Here is a 19,968-nt window from a genome sequence, read left to right as displayed (position 1 = left end):
TTTTTTTTTTTTTTTTTTTAAGGTATGATCTTACTCTGTCACCCAAGATAAGAGTGCAGTGGCACAATCGTGATTCACTGCAGCCTCAACCTCCTAGGCTTAAGCAATCCTTCCACTTCAGCTTCCCAAGTAGCTGGGACCACAGGCATGCACCACCATGCCCAGCTAATGAAAAAAAATTTTTTTGTACAGATGTGGTCTCCCTATGTTGCTCAAGCTGGTCTTGAACTCTTGGGCTCAAGTGATCCTCTTACCTTGGCCTCCCAAAGCCAAGAGGCATGAGCCACTGGGCCTGGCCCAACTTTTCTAGTGAATGGTTTTTCACAGTGGATATACCAGTTGATACCCCCATCAGCAATATGTGAGTGATCCTATTGACTAAAACTCTCTCCAAAACTTGACTTTGTGTTTCTTCATTTTCACCAATCGAATGAATTTGAACATGTCATTGTCATCTTGATTTACGTTTTCCTGACTGAGAGATGAAAACCTCTTAATATGTTTATTGGCCCATATGCACTTCTAACTGTGTGGAAGGCCCGGTTCAGTCTTTTGCCTATTTTTCTGTGACACTGTCCTTTTTTGTTGGTTTGTAGAATTTCTGTATACATTCTTGATACTAAGCTAGTACTGGTTATAAATGTTGCAGATATTGCCTCAGTTTGTAGTTTGGCTTTAGTTTTTTTTTAGAGACAAGGTCTCCCTATGTTGCCCAAATTGGACCTGAACCCCTGGGTTCAAGCAATCTTCCCACCCTTCCCACCTCATCCTCCCAAGTTGATGGAGAGAGAGAGAGAGAGAGAGAGAGAGTGTGTGTGTGTGTGTGTGTGTGTGTGTGTGTGTGTGTGTGTGTGTGTAAATGGAGTTTCCCTATTTTTCCCAGGCCCGTCTCAAACTCCTGGGCTCAAGCAGCTCAAGTAATCCTTCTGCCTCTGCCTCCCAAAGTGCTGGGATTACAGGCGTGAGCCACAATGCCTAACCACTGATGCACGATTTCTAAATTAAGAATTTATAATATAGCATAACTTATTTTCTTTTATGGTTATCTTTTATGGGTTTTTTTTTCTGCTTCCAGTTTAAGAAGTTCTTCCTAAAGGGAGTAGGATCAGGAAGATAACCACATTTTCTAAATATGTTTCAATCACATTTTAATCTATAATTCCACATATATTTTCTACATCAAGTCATCATCCTGTCGCATTAATTTTAAAGAGCATGCTTCTAGTGTATAAGGTTGAAAAGCATTCTTCCCCTTATAGATTACTAAAGATTTATTATTAATGGGTATACTGATTTTCTTTAGTCTTACTTTTTATTTATCCTTTTTAAGTCATCAACAAACTTTTTCTGAGTATCTGATTACCTTTCTTTCAAATCTTACAGTATCTCCTGGATTTGTTTCTCTTTTTATTTAGGTACTTTCTCCAAAAGTGATTTTAGTTTGTATGGAAAATCTTCTGAAGCCTTGATGGTACATATTCTTATTAATGCCCTCACATTAGAATAACTATTTTCAGAACATAAAATTGTAGGTTCAAAGTTTTTTTCAGGTTCAATTTCACATTCTTGAGCTAGGCATGGTACTGATGGTTTTTACCATAACATACACCAATGTCCTTTTGTCTGTGGGCTCCTATCCAGCCTGGTGGCTGAAGTCATCTAGAGGTAAGATTGACCAAACCTCTGAACAGATTGAAAAAAATGTTATCTTCAGAAAACCAGCTCTCTTATATACTGCTGCTGTGAATACAAATTGATTAACTTTTCTGGATGGCAATCTAGCAATGCAGATCAAACATTTAAAAATACATAATATCTTGACACAATTTTATCTCTAGGCATCCACATGAAAGAACTCAACAATGTTCAGAAGTGTACAGATAAGGATACTCATCACAGCATTGTAACATGAAAAATAAACTGAAAACCACCTCATCTCCAAACACAATTAAATTATGTTAAAATTCTATAAACAGGGACTAGGATGTGTAGGCTTACCCATAATGTTTAGGTTTAAAAAGCAAAAAAAAGCCTACTTTTTGTTTCAAAAATATGCATACGTAAGTAGAAAATATCTGAAAGCTGAAAGGCTACTACCCAAAAATACTAACAGCAGCTTTCTCTAAACAGAGGCTAAAGTGGTTTCTCATTTTTTCTTTTTGCTTTTCTATACTTCTTACATTTCTACCACAAACCTCTTTGTTATAATTTCTCCAGTTGAGTCAGTTTTACAATTTGGAATGCAGAAGTCAAGTGGTTCTATAATCAGTGTATACTTCGCACGTACCATTCTTTCAACCCACACCCCTTTAAACCCCTTTGACACACATCAAACTCATTTACATCTATGTCCCTCCAATGACAATATAGTGGTCAACACATATAAAACATGAATACACTACATCAAGACACTCAGGAATACATCTCTGGGATAAAATCTGACTGCCTTCTATTATATTTTAGTGAATCACCAAAATAAAGGGATTCTTTCAATTACAGAGAGCAGAATAATTAAAATAGTAACTTTCAAACTTTGTAGCTGCGGAAATATTTCTTCAAATAAAATCTTTTTTGAAACCCTATATAGAAAACAGACAAAAATAAAGCTATTCTAGACGTGGGGGCCTTGGAAAGTGAGTACTATCCACTCAGACTTCTTTCCTGCCTCTCACAAGGAAGGAAGCTACTGTGTAGTTTGAAAATTACTATTTAATACATTCTGTTAACCCTAAATGCCATGTCAGAGCTAGAAGAGAAAATGTACACACATTCAATCTAACATTTATTTATTTCAGGTTTTTTTTTTTTGGCAACTATAAATTACATTCACTAGTACACCTGGAATTCTTCATAGCGTGTTCAACTAAAGAATAAGCAAACACAGCATAGATCAGTTTAAATGAAATCATGGTACTTCTTAGAGCAATTTGCAAAAGGGGGAAAAAGTCTTAGGCCCACTCCTTGGAAATAAATATTAAGTAACCATAAAAATATTCAGCCATTTTTCAGTTATTTGGGGAGTTCAGGCATGGTCCCACGCAGAGCATCAGAGTTCCTCTCTGAAATAACCCAGCTTTGCCAATGACATCTCTTTTCTCAACTGCATAACTTCCCAAAACATCTGATCAACTATACAAACAGAAAAGAGAGATATTTAAATCATAAAATACCATCTTCATTATTTTTAATGTTTCGCTGAAAACTTAAGTTAGCTGAAATGTCAATTGTGCATTTCCTAAAGATGTACCTACATTTTTTCAATAATTCACATAAACTTTTCCACAGACTTGTGACCATCCCAGTTTTATCAATAAAGCAAAAGTCACCAGTTTTGTCACAATTATTTATTAAATACATCAGAGACTACCATTTTAGCCCAAGAAAAGGTAGACATTCAGCATCCTGAGTAAATGTCAATGCTGTTACCTTCATTAAGTGAGTATACTCAATACTCAATTATTCGAGTTATTCTCTAACTTACGAATCTTCTTGCTCTAGTTTGTTATATCATGGCCATTTTACTCTTCATTAACACTAACAGAGGGTGAAGGGGAAAAAAAGAAAACAAGACAATCCAGAAAACTCAGTAACATTGTTTGTGAGAAATAACAGAAAGGTTTTGTGTACGGCTCAAATTAGAAATAAAAATGCATGTGGAAGATGAATTGTAAATTCAATTACCTATACTTTTGTAAGTTCCCACTATAAGTGGAAAAACGTTGGCTCCTTATTTCAGACAATAAAAGGTCTTCGTTTGATATATGATCAGATTATATTCATTTAGATCAATGGTTCTCAATCATGGAAGATTCCACCACTACCACCACCACCACTCCTCACCCGCTGGCCACTCCAGGGTACATTTGGCAATGAATAGATACATTTCTCACTGTCCCATCTCGGGGGTGCTACAGGTATCTAATGAGTAAAAGCTAGGGATGCTATTAAACATCCTACAAATGCACAAGACCGCCCCCCACAACAAAGAATTATCCAGCTCAAAATGTCACTAGTTGAGAAATTCTGCTTTAGATTTAGCTGCCCTAAATCTTTTGTTGGCACAAGGTACATATAATAAACAGATTTTAAGACCTGTTTACAACAAACACACATACTAAATGATATGTACTAAATATCATAAAGTGGAAGAGTGACAGAAACCAGAGAAGATATACTACTTTTATTATCATCACCCTCACCATTCATTACTCGTAACACTTTCTTCCTATTTTCATAAAGTAAATTATCTGTCTTTCCTACAAGCTTCTTATTTAAACAAACAGAAAAATATTATATTCTTGGCAATTATACTTAACATAAATTTTCTGTTCTCTGGCTTAAATTATATTATCCATCAACAGGTATTCAAAAGAATTCAGTTTTATTAAAGTCAAAAAAAGTATTATACAGTTTAAAGACTGTTTTTATGTTATTAGGCCTTTTGAAATTCAACACTAATTAGGTTGTCAGGTTATTAGGTTAACAGGTTTTATCTCTATTGTTTAAGGAATTAAAATCCAACTATATGGGATTTTAAAGAAATATGACATTTTTCAACATACCAGACCTTGAGAAAGGCTAAACTAAGTTTTTATCAGTGTGACTAACTTCTCCATAGAATTAAGATTCACTGCTTTACATGATTGAAAGATGGTAGGCTTCTACCAGTGTTTAAGCAACATAATATTTTCAGTGCCTAAAAAATATAAACAGGGAAATTTCATAAAACTTTAAATACTAACTGGCACACACTTGTCCCTAGCCTAGTATCTGCTATTTTTTTTTTTAAACAATCATTTGTGCTCGAGAGATACTGCTTTGGAGTTGTCAGGCCATATTAGTTTTCATACCTGATATTTAAGATATTTAGCTATAAAATTGTATTAAAAATATTAACACTTTCATGAGGTTGGTTCTCCTGGATATATCACCTGCACGTTTCTGCTGATTTAGAATATGGCAATCTTTATTCCATTCAGAATTATCCTCATGACTGCTTTATTAATTCACACGCAAAAAGTAGAAAATACAGGGAAAACTTAATTGTGAGCTCCATCATGGTTTCCATCAACTAAAATAAATCTGACCACTTTGCCGGCCTCCTCATTTTCATCTCTTAAAGAGTCAATTCAAATGAGAACTCTCTTCTCATTTACCATCTGGTTTCTCATATACCCCTTATGAGTTAAAACTGACCCTGCTTAAAATTCAAAATTAAGAGTAAAATGAGGCAAATAAAATAATTAAACATAATATTTTTCTAAAAGACATTTGTTCCCAAATTCTCCACAAATTTTATTAGAACTATACAAGGGATTCAATATAAATGTACCAACAATAAAGTTGATATGAGCATTACTACTACGTTCTATACTTTTTGCTGAACTTTTATGTAAAGACTTATATTGAATCAAGAACACTCACCATCCTGCTGTTTTACGAGTCCCTGCTGAATGTATCGAATGTATGTAAAAAAGTTACATACAGAAGCAATCTAGGCCAAATGGAGAAAATGTCATGAATGGTCAAATGTCTCATATCAAAGCAAGCTTTATTAAAATTCATGGTTAAGTCACTTACCCTGTATCTGCAAAAAGGAGAAATATAATAATAGATGCTTGAGTCCCCTAATGTAATTCTGTGTTTACAGGACTTACTCTGGCCAGTGAGAGCACATTTTCTGTGAAATAATGATAAATTTCAGTTTTTTGAAATGAAAAGCATTTGCCCCTACCTTCTGTACAAGTTGCCTATTCATTCAGTTAGATAACAAATACTTGAGAACCTACTGTGTACCAGGCACCGTTCTAGATGCTGGGCTAAAGTGATGAAAAGAACAAAGTCTCTGCCCTTGTGAGACTTACATTCTATTAGTAGTTTAAGTTTAATGCCATAACATTAACCATGATTTTAGAAACAGAAACTAGGTGTTTTCCATGTATGTCCCATCTTGGAACAAATTTACAAATCAGTAATCAGCTGCAGGACAGCTCTCAGCTTTCTATCAGGATTTCAACTTCTCAGCTGAAAATATCCTCATGATGACTGTTCAAGTCTCAAAGCATGTTACTGATAGCTTACAGGGTAATAGTTTCCAGATGGGGTATTTGTTAATTTGGTTGGTTGGTTGCACTATATGCATTTAATGAGGGACCTAGGGAGAAGTACAAAGGAATAAGCCACCTTATAAAAATACCGAATCTTAACAATCATATAACAAGTTCACTGAATTTCACACGATCCTTTCTATTTGCATATGACAAAAGCTAAAATTTTATATGACGGCTTTCTGGCTGGGATTAGGCTATCAACCTCTTGAGGGCAGGGACTTTGATTCATCTTTAAATGCCTGGCACCAGGCACGTGCCTGGCACACAGCACACATTCAGTGACTGCTGAATAAGTAATGAGCCATCTGTTACCCTATGGCTCCGTGAGATAAAGCTAGCATGTCTACCAGGCCGGACTTGCAGCAGCCCAGCTGTCACCCTCCTAAGCTAGGAACCTGGCTCAATACAACTATCACTCCCCATCAATGCAAAATTAGCATAGCTCTAAGTAAAGTAAGTGGCAAATAGCATTTTATATGACAGTATAAATTGTATAGTAAATATATTAAATAACATTACATTTTAGCGATACTTACAAGAAATATAATACAAATGTGCCTTTATATTAAGAAAACACACAACAATGTGTATTTGAAAGAGGATAATTTTTGAGGAGGGGGCAATTCAAATCACAAATCAATTCCTATCTTTTTTCAAATAGATATTTCTTCATTGTTTCTTTATTAGCAAATTCCTTTAATGATCTGTAACAATATTTAAAAGCACTAACTACTAGCTTGGGGAGGATAGAAGATCTAGAAATTTAAAGCACAAAGTGTTGGAAGTCTGTGGAACTTCCAAAAGTATAATTTGCAGAAGAGGAAAATGTGCCATTAAGCTGCTAAAAACCAATTTATACACTATTCTTCTGGAAACAGACATATACCTGCTGGTCTACTATTTAGCCTAATTTTGAAAGGGATCTGGTAAGGCGGCTTTAAGTATCAACTTTTAAAATAATAAGTGTTTCTTTTTTTTAACTTGTAAGTTCAGGAGTACACCTGCAGGGTGTGCAGGTTTATTACACAGGTAAACATGTGTCATGGGGGTTTGTTGTATATATTATTTCATCACCCTGGGTGATTCAGGAAGAATAAGTATCCATTATTCTTCCTGATCTTCTCCCTCTTCCCATCCTCCACCCTTCCATAGGCGGCAGTGTGTGTTGTTCCCTTCTATGTGTCCATGTGTATTAGCTCCCACTTATAAGGGAGAACAGGCGGCATTTGGTTTTCTGTTCCTACATTAGGTTGCTAAGGACAATGGCCTCCAGCTCCAGCCATGTCCCTGCAAAGGACATGATCTTGTTCTTTTTTTTATGGCTGTATAGTATTCCATGGTGTATAGCGTTTCTTAAAAGATCTCATTTCTAAGCTATTTTGTAAACTGGACACACCTAATGTGTTTTTAGTTAAGCCAGGATTCAGTGCAAATAGACCTCTGCCTCCAACTCCATTTTTTTTTTCCAAACATGCTACACTACATTAATAAATCTCTATAACTCTAGGCCCAAGATTTCAAATCCTTGTTTGCCATTTTCATGTGAGGATGTCAATATGTCTAAATCTAGACCGTAATCTTCTTCCACAAACCAAAGCCTTTTCTATTAATTTCCACAATCACTTCAAATCAGTCTTCCAGTCAGATATCTCTTTTCTCCTTTACCCATCCCCCCACCCCAATCTAACTTTTCTTTCTTAAAATCTGTCACATCTTCCCTTTTCTCTCCATACACTGACCATCCTTTGAACACACTTTGATTTGTTTCTAGGCCTTCAGTTGTATGTACTGCTCTTTATCCAAATTACCCTTATGCTTCAAAAACCTAAACCAGTTTTTATTTCTGGAGGGTGGAGCCAAGATGGCCGAATAGGAACAGCTCCAGTCTACAGCTCCCAGCGTGAGCCACGCAGAAGACAGGTGATCTCTGCATTTCCAACTGAGCTTTCAAGAGATTAGTGGTTCTCCCAGCACGCAGCTTGAGATCTGAGAACAGGCAGACTGCCTCCTCAAGTGGGTCCCTGACCCCTGAGTAGCCTAACTGGGAAGCATCCCCGAGTAGGGGCGGACTGACACCTCACACGGCTGGGTACTCCTCTGAGACAAAACTTCCAGAAGAACGATCAGGCAGCAGCATTTGCGGTTCACCAATATCTGCTGTTCTGCAGCCACCACTGCTGATACCTAGGCAAACAAGGTCTGGAGTGGACCTCCAGTAAACTCCAACAGACCTGCAGCTGAGGGTCCTGACTATTAGAAGGAAAACTAACAAACAGAAAGGACATTCACACCAAAAACCCATCTGTACATCACCATCATCAAAGACCAAAGGTAGATAAAACCACAAAGATGGGGAAAAAACAGAGCAGAAAAACCAGAGACTCTAAAAATCAGAGCGCCTCTTCCTCCAAAGGAACACAGCTCCTCACCAGCAACGGAACAAAGCTGGACAGAGAATGACTTTGACGAGTTGAGAGAGGAAGGCTTCAGAAGATCAAACTACTCTGAGCTAAAGGAGGAAGTTCGAACCAATGGCAAAAAAGTTAAAAACTTTGAAAAAAAACTAGACAAATGGATAACTAGAATAACCAATGCAGAGAAGTCCTTAAAAGACCTGATGGAGCTGAAAACCATGGCATGAGAATTATGTGACGAATGCACAAGCCTCAGTAACCGATGCGATCAACTGGAAGAAAGGGTATCAGTGATGGAAGACGAAATGAATGAAATGAAGCGTGAAGAGAAGTTTAGAGAAAAAAGAATAAAAAGAAACAAACAAAGCCTCTAAGAAATATGGGACTATATGAAAAGACCAAATCTATGTCTAACTGGTGTACCTGAAAGTGACGGGGAGAATGGAACCAAGTTGGAAAACACTCTGTAGGATATTACCCAGGAGAACTTCCCCAATCTAGCAAGGCAGGCCAACATTCAAATTCAGGAAACACAGAGAACACCACAAAGATACTCCTCGAGAAGAGCAACTCCAAGACACATAATTGTCAGATTCACCAAAGTTGACATGAAGGAAAAAATGTTAAGGGCAGCCAGAGAGAAAGGTCGGGTTACCCACAAAGGGAAGCCCATCAGACTAACAGCTGATCTCTCGGTAGAAACTCTACAAGCCAGAAGAGAGTGAGGGCCAATATTCAACATTCTTAAAGAAAAGAATTTTCAACCCAGAATTTCATATCCAGCCAAACTAAGCTTCACAAGTGAAGGAGAAATAAAATACTTTACAGACAAGCAAATGCTGAGAGATTTTGTCACCACCAGGCCTGCCCTAAAAGAGCTCCTGAAGGAAGCACTAAACATGGAAAGGAACAACCGGTACCAGCCACTGCAAAAATATGCCAAATTGTAAAGACCATCAAGGCTAGGAAGAAACTGCATCAACAAGCAAAATAACCAGCTAACATAATAATGACAGGATCAAATTCACACATAACAATATTAACCTTAAATGTAAATGGGCTAAATGCTCCAATTAAAACACAGACTGGCAAACTGGATAAAGAGTCAAGACCCATCAGTGTGCTGTATTCAGGAAACCCATCTTATGTGCAGAGACACACATAGGCTCAAAATAAAGGGATGGAGGAAGATCTACCAAGCAAATGGAAAACAAAAAAAGGCAGGGGTTGCAATCCTAGTCTCTGATAAAACAGGCTTTAAACCAACAAAGATCAAAAGAGACAAAGAAGGCCATTACATCATGGTAAAGGGATTAATTCAACAAGAAGAGCTAACTATCCTAAATATATATGCACCCAATACAGGAGCAGCCAGATTCATAAAGCAAGTCCTGAGTGACCTACAAAGAGACTTAGACTCCCACACAATAATAATGGGAGACCTTAACACCCCACTGTCAACATTAGACAGATCAACGAGACAGAAAGTTAACAAGGATATCCAGGAATTGAACTCAGCTCTGCACCAAGCAGACCTAATAGACATCTACAGAACTCTCCACCCCAAATCAACAGAATATACATTCTTTTCAGCACCACACCACACCTATTCCAAAGTTGACCACATAGTTGGAAGTAAAGCACTCCTCAGCAAATGTAAAAGAACAGAAATTATAACAAACTGTCTCTCAGACCACAGTGCAATCAAACTAGAACTCAGGATCAAGAAACTCACTCAAAACCACTCAACTCATGGAAACTGAACAACCTGCTCCTGAATGACTACTGGGTACATAACGAAATGAAGGCAGAAATAAAGATGTTCTTTGAAACCAAGGAGAACAAAGACACAACATACCAGAATCTCTGGGATGCATTCAAAGCAGTGTGTAGAGGGAAATTTATAGCACTAAATGCCCACAAGAGAAAGCAGGAAAGATCTAAAATTGACACCCTAACATCACAATTAAAAGAACTAGAGAAGCAAGAGCAAACACATTCAAAAGCTAGCAGAAGGCAAGAAATAACTAAGATCAGAGCAGAACTGAAGGAAATAGAGACACAAAAACCCTTCAAAAAATCAATGAATCCAGGAGCTGGTTTTTTGAAAAGATCAACAAAATTGACAGACTGCTAGCAAGACTAATAAAGAAGAAAAGAGAGAAGAATCAAATAGATGCAATAAGAAATGCCAAAGGGGATATCACCACCGATCCCACAGAAATACAAACTACCGTCAGAGAATACTATAAACACCTCTACGCAAATAAACTAGAAAATCTAGAAGAAATGTTTAAATTCCTCGACATACACTCTCCCAAGACTAAACCAGGAAGAAGTTGAATCTCTGAATAGACCAATCACAGGCTCTGAAATTGGGGCAATAATTAATAGCTTACCAACCAAAAAAAGTCCAGGACCACATAGATTCACAGCCGAATTCTACCAGAGGTACAAGGAGGAGCTGGTACCATTCCTTCTGAAACTATTCCATCAATAGAAAAAGAGGAAATCCTCCCTAACTCATTTTATGAGGCCAGCATCATCCTGATACCAAAGCCTGGCAGAGACACAACAAAAAAAGAGAATTTCAGACCAACATCCTTGATGAACATTGATGCAAAAATCCTCAATAAAATACTGGCAAACCGAATCCAGCAACACATCAAAAAGCTTATCCACCATGATCAAGTGGGCTTCATCCCTGGGATGCAAGGCTGGTTCAACATACAAAAATCAATAAACGTAATCCAGTATATAAACAGAACCAAAGACAAAAACCACATGATTATCTCAATAGATGCAGAAAAGGCCTTTGACAAAATTCAACAACCCTTCATACTAAAAACTCCCAATAAATTAGGTATTGATGGGACATATCTCAAAATAATAAGAGCTATCTATGACAAACCCACAGCCAATATCATACTGAATGGACAAAAACTGGAAGCATTCCCTTTGAAAACTGGCACAAGACAGGGATGCCCTCTCTCACCACTCCTATTCAACACAGTGTTGGAAGTTCTGGCCAGGGCAATCAGGCAGGAGAAGGGAATAAAGGGCATTCAATTAGGAAAAGAGGAAGTCAAATTGTCCTTGTTTGCAGATGACATGATTGTATATATAGAAAACCCAATCGTCTCAGCCCAAAATCTCCTTAAGCTGATAAGCAACTTCAGCAAAGTCTAAGGATAAAAAATCAATGTGCAAAAATCACATGCATTCTTATACACCAATAACAGACAGAGAGCCAAATCATGAGTGAATTCCCATTCACAATCGCTTCAAAGACAATAAAATACCTAGGAATCCAACTTACAAGGGATGTGAAGGACCTCTTCAAGGAGAACTACAAACCACTGCTCAATGAAATAAAAGAGAATACAAACAAATGGAAGAACATTCCATGCTCATGGGTAGGAAGAATCAATATCGTGAAAATGGTCATACTGCCCAAGGTAATTTATAGATTCAATGCCATCCCCATCAAGCTACCAATGACTTTCTTCACAGAATTGGAAAAAACTACTTTAAAGTTCATATGGAACCAAAAAAGAGCCCACATTGCCAAGTCAATCCTAAGCAAAAAGAACAAAGCTGGAGGCATCACGCTACCTGACCTCAAACTATATTACAAGGCTACAGTAACCAAAACAGCATGGTACTTGTACCAAAACAGAGATATAGACCAATGGAACAGAACAGAGCCCTCAGAAATAATGCCGCATATCTACAACCATCTGATCTTTGACAAACCTGACAAAAACAAGAAATAGGGAAACGATTCCCTGTTTAATAAATGGTGCTGGGAAAACTGGCTAGCCATATGTAGAAAGCTGAAACTGGATCCCTTCCTTACACCTTATATAAAAATTAATTCGAAATGGATTAAAGACTTACATGTTAGACCTAAAACCATAAAAACCCTAGAAGAAAACCTAGGCAATACCATTCAGGACATAGGCATGAGCAAGGAGTTCATGTCTAAAACACTAAAAGCAATGGCAACAAAAGCCAAAATTGACAAATGGGATCTAATTAAACTAAGGAGCTTCTGCACAGCAAAAGAAACTACCATCAGAGTGAACAGGCAACCTACAGAATGGGAGAAAATTTTTGCAACCTACTCATCTGACAAAGGGCTAATACCCAGAATCTACAATGAACTCAAACAAATTTACAAGAAAAAAACAAACAACCCTATCAAAAAGTGGGCAAAGGATATGAACAGATACTTCTCAAAAGAAGACATTTATGCAGCCAAAAAACACATGAAAAAATTCTCATCATCACTGGCCATCAGAGAAATGCAAATCAAAACCACAATGAGATACCATCTCACACCAGTTAGAATGGCGATCATTAAAAAGTCAGGAAACAACAGGTGCTGGAGAGGATGTGGAGAAATAGGAACACTTTTACACTGTTGGTGGGACTGTAAACTACTTTAACCATTGTGGAAGTCAGTGTGGCGATTCCTCAGGGGTCTAGAACTAGAAATACCATTTGACCCAGCCATCCCACTACTGGGTATATACCCAAAGGATTATAAATCATGCTGCTATAAAGACACATGCACATGTATGTTTATTGTGGCACTATTCACAATAGCAAAGACTTGGAACCAACCCAAATGTCCAACAGTGATAGACTGGATTAAGAAAATGTGGCACATATACACCATGGAATACCATGCAGCCATAAAAAACGATGAGTTCATGTCCTTTGTAGGGACATGGATGAAGCTGGAAACCATCATTCTCAGCAAACTATCGCAAGGACAAAAAAACCAAACACCGCACATTCTCACTCATAGGTGGGAATTGAACAATGAGAACACATGGACACAGGAAGGGGAACATCACACACCGGGGCCTGTTGTGGGGTGGGGGGAGGGGGGAGGGATAGCATTAGGAGATATATCTAATGCTAAATGACGAGTTAAGGGGTGCAGCACACCAACATGGCACATGTATACATATGTAACAAACCTGCATGTTGTGCACATGTACCCTAGAACTTAAAGTATAATAATAATAATAAAAAAATTAAAAAAAAACCTAAACCAAATCTCCCTCCCTTCAAGAGTACCTAATCATAGTTTGAATGATCTTGTCTTCCTCAAAATTCCTACAGTGCTGTGCCACTCACTTAGTCATTATCTTCACACTCTAGCTCACAAGAGCCACGGCCAGAGCCACACTTCACATTTCATAAAGGAAGATAATATCTTCCTTTAGTTTTTTCCATATGATATGCATCACCTTGGTTTCTGGCCCCATTCCCACAAGCACAATATCCTTAAACTTTGTAAACTGTTCTCTAAATCTAAACTATAATTATTTTACTAAAGATACTATAAACCCACTTTAATTTGATATCCCCATTTGTTATCATTTGATGATATCTGCACATATATGTGTGATATATAATGCAAGCACAAATTTTAAATTCTACAATAAAAACAGTTATATGCTATATTTAAAATGAGGCATGACACAGACCTTAAAAATAAGAAAACTGCTATGATTAAATTTAACTCTCCATATTTGGGGTGGAAGGATCAGAATAAAAATACTTGGGTATTTGTAGAATTTAAGAATGTAAATTCTTTCTCTAAAATTCAGAGGCCACCGTGCTACAAGTGCGGCTTGAGGGAGCGAGGTGGACGTGTGGCTCACAGAGCAAACATATGACTAGGAACCCTCCAACAAATGGTCACCTAAATAACAACATTCTGTAATCTTGCTGAAACCGTAACATGCATAACAGGGAATAGAAAGAAGCACACAATTCCTACAACAGCTTTAACACAGACCTATTAGTTCATCTCAACCAGTCTTTTCTTCTTCTGGCTTCAAAATAACCCTGACAGCAGTCAGTTATGCTTTCCATGAGCTCTCTCAGGCTTTCCAGTCCCCTGTATTGATCTGGCTCTAAGCACTTAATAAGCATCTTTCTCAAAAGCTTTCCAAGTCATTTTTTAAACAGAAGCCAAGACACAATTATGCCATGGTTTTAGGCAAAACCTTTCACCTTTGCCAGATGTTTTAAGCACTGTTGGTTTCAGTCATTCCTCCTTATAGTACTGGATGGAAAACAAGTCTGCCCTGCTATGAAATGTGGGAGTCTTACCTCTGAAGATTTGTAATTCTCAAGTAAGACTCACATATGAAAGACAAAACTGAGTATTTATTAAAGTGAGAATCCTTTATAAACACAATATGAAAAGACAGATCTCATCAAGTCTTTTTGGTACACAATTTTCATGATCGATAAGACTTAGTCTAGCTCAGTACCTTCCCAAACTATTTTTGATGGTCACCCTGAGAGAGAAGTATTTTATACAGAAACCCAGGACACATGGCTATACAAATCCATGTAATAAAAAAAAAATTCTGCTTATGACCCACTAAACTGATTTCACAATCCACTAATAGGTCACAATACGAGGTTAAAAACAAAAACAAAACTCAGGTTTCTACCTCTAGTTTACCTGGATCTCTATCATATATGTATATTATTGTATTGGGTTGGTGCAAAAGTAATCGTGCTTGTCGCCATTACTTTCAATGGCGACAAGTGCGATTACTTTTGCACCAACCTATAATTAAAAGGGCTCTCCTTTAATGCTAAATCTGAAATATTATATTCCACACTGTCTCAGGAATTTGTCTTTGGGCTACACAGACGATTAAGAGAAACCTGAGGGAAATATAACTACATTTAAAACCAGAAAAACTAAATAACTGCAACCCATAACATTTCAAAAACTCAGTCACTTTCACAGTTCATGCACGTAAAAACCTACTTTGGTCCTCCGCATTCAACTGCAGAAGCTTTCACAAACCGGATAGGTAGTAATCCCACTGGTTCAATGCTTAGAGTATTGTTTTCCACAGCCTCCAGAACAGCTGAAGCCAACTTAAAAAAAAAAGAAAAAGTACTAGATGCTATACTGGCAGAAAAATATCAAAATTGTATTCTACAGTAGACTAATTTTATAAATTATTCTTCTCCCAAGTTCCACTAGCTTGGCTTTAGCAAATGAAAAAGGAAGAAATCAGATAATTTTCGTTTATTTTATAATCCAAACACTGTTATGAAAGGCAATTCACTTATGGTAAAATAACTTTCCTCATTATCTGGACGAGGATTAAAGGCATTAATTCCAGTCTCTGTTCACTCCTTACCCACGATTAATATCCACAGTTAATGCCTCTTCAAAATGAATATCCTAAAGCTTTATTCTGCTAAATATATACAATATTTTTAAACATTGGTCATTTATACCACAGCAATATATATTAATTAGCTGCATATTTTCTGAATTTGTATTTATGTGCACAAGAGTGAGTCTACAAAAGAATTAGCTGAATTATCAAATATTAAATGCCCAGATGAAGATGGTAGCAACTGACACCAGATGAAACAGGAAAACCTCTTTAGTCTGGCAAGGTTACTAATACTGAATGGCCTACCTGAAACCAGATACAGAGCCACAATGAACAAGACATATTCATATCAAAAGTGTCAAAAATGTTCACCTTAACTTCTCCTGATAAGTAACGTCATAATTAAATGCTTGAAAGACTTAACATAAAACTCTTAGGATTAAATTTCTTATACTTTAATTGACAGGATATTTGTAGACAAACCTTTCACATGTAAGAACAAATTAAAATTATAGCTTTAAATTTTTATACTGCCTTATTTTTCTAAGGTTTTTGCATCTACTTAATCCACTTCATTTTATCCTTTTAACAATCCTGTGGCACAGGCAAAGAAGGCATTACTTTTCCTGTTTTAAAGATAAAAAAATAAGATTTTTAAATCATGTACAGATAGACACAACAAATGTCTTTAACAGAGTGTGTAGAGAACTTCCCTTACACTGAACCTTGGACTGCAAATCAAGAAATAAGTCCTATCCCCCATACCTACTTAATACCTGACACCAATGCAGTACACATTTGAGTGTGAATGATCCTCTGCTCATATAAGAAAAGATGTTCAGTAACTGAATGCCAAGAAATTATCATGATTCTAGTACGGAATGGCAAAAATGGTAAAACATGACATTTTATAATAACTTATTTATGTAAGAGATATTAAAATATGTAATATGATTTAGTTTAAAAGAAGTACAGAAACAACTATAATGAATTCCTACTAAAATGAAAAAAAAATTACCTCGCTTTTTGAGAATGTTAAACATGGAAAGATATCTTCCTGGTAGATTTTGTCTAAGAAAGGACACGTCCTGTCCATTGTGGGCTCATCCTTCCACAATCGGAACTCATTATACAAGGATAAGTCAGCCTAACAGACAAACCAAAGGAAAACACAAAAACATGTTTTAAAAAGTATAAACATAAAAACCGCTTTACAAAACCAAAACTAATTTAAACATCACTGAAAAAATGCTCTTCATTTAAAATAATAAATTGAACCACTCTTGATTAGTTACATAATACCTGGTAGCAGTTTTCCTTTTTAAAAAACGACTCTCAAATAACCAATTAGCCTTTTTCCAAGCATCATCCACTACCATGTTCAATAACGCTACTATTATCCTCACCCTGAGCTCCTTCTCCTATCCCCACCAAAAATGCTGGAGTTCCTCTTAAGACACAGGTGGCACACTATTCAGAATATAATAAATGATGACAAGTCTTTTCTGAAAACAATAAAAAGGTAATTTGGAACCTAATTAATTATAGTGTCTGAATAAACTGAGACTGGCTGAACTGTGAAACCTAGTTTGGGATCAAAAATGACACTAATTTTTTATCTACTATAACTTGAAGGCATTCCAAAAAGAATTGTCAAAATGTTATTGCAAAAGCAACAGGATTTTAAAAAAAGAACACGTAAAGCCTTCTAAACTACCTTAAAATACAACATTTATTTAGATATTCTTGACATATTTTTGGCATCCAGTAACTACCATCTTAGCCATCAATAATAATCCACTGTTGGCACCTGCCTTCCTATTCACTCCTCCAGCTGTCCCTCTCTTTCTCACCTCCCTAATAAATTTTCCCCAAATATTTTTCCCTACAGATTCTCAGATTCCCTCAGTCCAGCTCAATAGCATCTGTCGGAATACAAAGTTGCACTGACATCAGCCACCCAAACTAGATTAGTCTCTCCCATCCTACAGCTCTAAGCTGCTCCTGTCCAGAAGCACTGGATACACCATAAATGATGCACTGACTACAGCTACAGACTGCCTCTAGGATAGCTCAATCAGATGTGCAAGTAGTCTACAAAAATGTAACATAGAGCTAAGTGTAGCCAAGCCTTCCTACAGACTTCCTTTTAAGGTGTATAAAGGCAATCTCCATGTGAATTTTTTTCAGCCCAATTCATAAATTCCTTGAATCAAAGCAAAAGCAACAGGATAAATAATATTAGCATATAAGCAATACTTACATTTTCAAATGCATTTTCTTTGTAAAGTTACTGAGAAAAAGGACACTTCCTCAATTCCATTTATCTTCTAAATAAGACTCTTTAATCTTTGTTCCTAATTCACTTACCTCCTGGCTCTGATAAGAGATGTCACATCTCCAATTTAACAGTCTGTTTAATATTAACTTCTCAAATGTATTTGTTCCCAACATATATTGATTTATATGAGCACACAATAATGACATAAGTCTGTTACTCTTTCTCAAGAAAGATGCAAATTTATCAAAAAAAAAGAAAGAAAAGAAAAAGGACATAAACCCCAAAGCAGGTAAGTGGTATTCTAAGGAAAGATTCTAGTTTAAAGGCTGTAATTTAAACCATTTATTAAGAGCTGACTCTGCCAGGAACCACCGTAAGCACTTTACAAACATTTAATCCTCACAACTGTGCAAGACAGATATTATGATCGCCATTTGTAACTTGCCCGAGATTGCATAGCAAGAAAGCAGTAAAGTCTGAATTCAAATCTAAGTGGCTTGATCCCAAAGCCTTGCACTGGGCATGTATGTCTGCACGCATGCATGTGTATTTTAAATGTTTACAGAAGACATGTTGCTAATGTCATAACTGAGTGCCCCATCATATTTTCTACAAAAACATGGTCATGCTTCATTTTCTTCCAGATTGTTACATATTTTTCTAAGACTTACACAGGTCAAATTTATGTAATTCCTTTGCCTAGTTAGACTTTTTGTCAAGTTTTTCATGAAACATCAGAATATAACACGTACCTGAAAAGCAAAGGTTATTATTTTGAAGTTATATGCTGCCTACGCACATTTTAAGAGATTTCAAAAACTAAAAACGAACCTTTACCATGTTCCAGGAGAAGACACTTATAATTTTGTTAGTGTAAATGGGGGGGAAGTACATAATTACTTACACATACTGAGTAAGAAACACCAAAAATACAAGTTGTACCAGGCAATTAAAATTGCTATTTAAATTCCAAAGAATTAGAATTAAAGTTAGGACGAAGAAGTTTCTTAAATATTTAACAGAAACCAATGTGAATTTTGGATTTGGTTACATTCAGATTTAACCAAGTATTGAACTTCTCTCTTACCAGCATCTTTTTTATTGATAATTCGTCAAAATGCAATTCAATTAAAACAGGTTAACAACATTGGTTATTCCATTTAATAAACTCCTGGCTTCCATACAAAAATTTAACAAGCACACACATTTCTTCAAGATTAATGATGGACTTGAATTTAACAATGTAAAAGATGGCTTCTAAGAAGAAATGGGAAAGCTTCATAAATTATTGATCAATCCTCTTAGAAATGCATTCTCACAGTATACAATGATTAAAAATTTTTACTCTAAACAGCTCAAAATATTTATATATTATTTCAGTTATCTTTATAACATATCTTTTAAAATAAGACTATTATTATTATTATTATTTTGAGACAGTTTCATTCTTGTTGCCCAGGCTGGAGTGTGATGGCGTGATCTCAGCTCACCGCAACCTCCGCCTCCCAAGTTCAAGGGATTCTCCTGCCTCAGCCTCCCGAGTAGCTGGGATTATAGGCATGAGCCACCACGCCCAGCTAATTTTGTATTTTTAGTACAGATGAGGTTTCTCCATGTTGGTCAGGCTGCTCTCGAACTCCCAACCTCAGGTGATCCTCCGGCCTTGGCCTCCCAAAGTGCTGAGATTACAGGCATGAGCCACCATGCCCGGCCCATTATTTCGTTTTTAAATTTTTAATTGTTACAGATACATGATAATGGTAGCCTTACATAGTTGTAAGTGTCTGAATAACAGACTGGCTGAACTGTGAAACCTAATTTGGGATCAAAAATGACACTAATTGTTCTACTATAACTTGAAATTTCACTTAGCAAAATGTCTTCCAGCCTTATGTCATTGTAAGGCTACCATTATTTCTATTTTTTGTTGCTTAATTATCTAAATTAACTCTAGGACTCCCTTGCTGACATAAAATTCTTTCTCTCTG

At 36.5% G+C, this 19,968-nt stretch overlaps 1 protein-coding gene across 4 annotated transcripts in view; it reads right to left on the bottom strand.

Annotated features, from left to right (window-relative positions):
- Positions 1–1,813: 1,813 nt before the first annotated feature.
- Positions 1,814–19,968, bottom strand: part of RAB3IP (RAB3A interacting protein) — a 69,933-nt gene continuing 51,778 nt past the window's right edge. For all 4 annotated transcript variants that reach the window (XM_054445030.1, XM_054445032.1, XM_054445029.1 and 1 more), the window contains 5 exons: positions 16,718–16,846; positions 15,336–15,448; positions 5,581–5,680; positions 5,425–5,494; positions 1,814–3,129 (listed from right to left, as the gene is read on the bottom strand). In XM_054445030.1, coding sequence (XP_054301005.1) covers positions 3,047–3,129; positions 5,425–5,494; positions 5,581–5,680; positions 15,336–15,448; positions 16,718–16,846 — 495 coding nt within the window. In that variant the 3' untranslated portion in view covers positions 1,814–3,046. The remainder of the gene's footprint in view (positions 3,130–5,424; positions 5,495–5,580; positions 5,681–15,335; positions 15,449–16,717; positions 16,847–19,968) is intronic.

Source organism: Pongo pygmaeus, chromosome 10 (genome assembly GCF_028885625.2).
Source record: "Pongo pygmaeus isolate AG05252 chromosome 10, NHGRI_mPonPyg2-v2.0_pri, whole genome shotgun sequence".
NCBI classification, from domain to species: Eukaryota; Metazoa; Chordata; class Mammalia; order Primates; family Hominidae; genus Pongo; species Pongo pygmaeus.
Note: the sequence above shows the minus strand (reverse complement) of the source record. Positions and strands in the feature narration are given on the sequence as shown.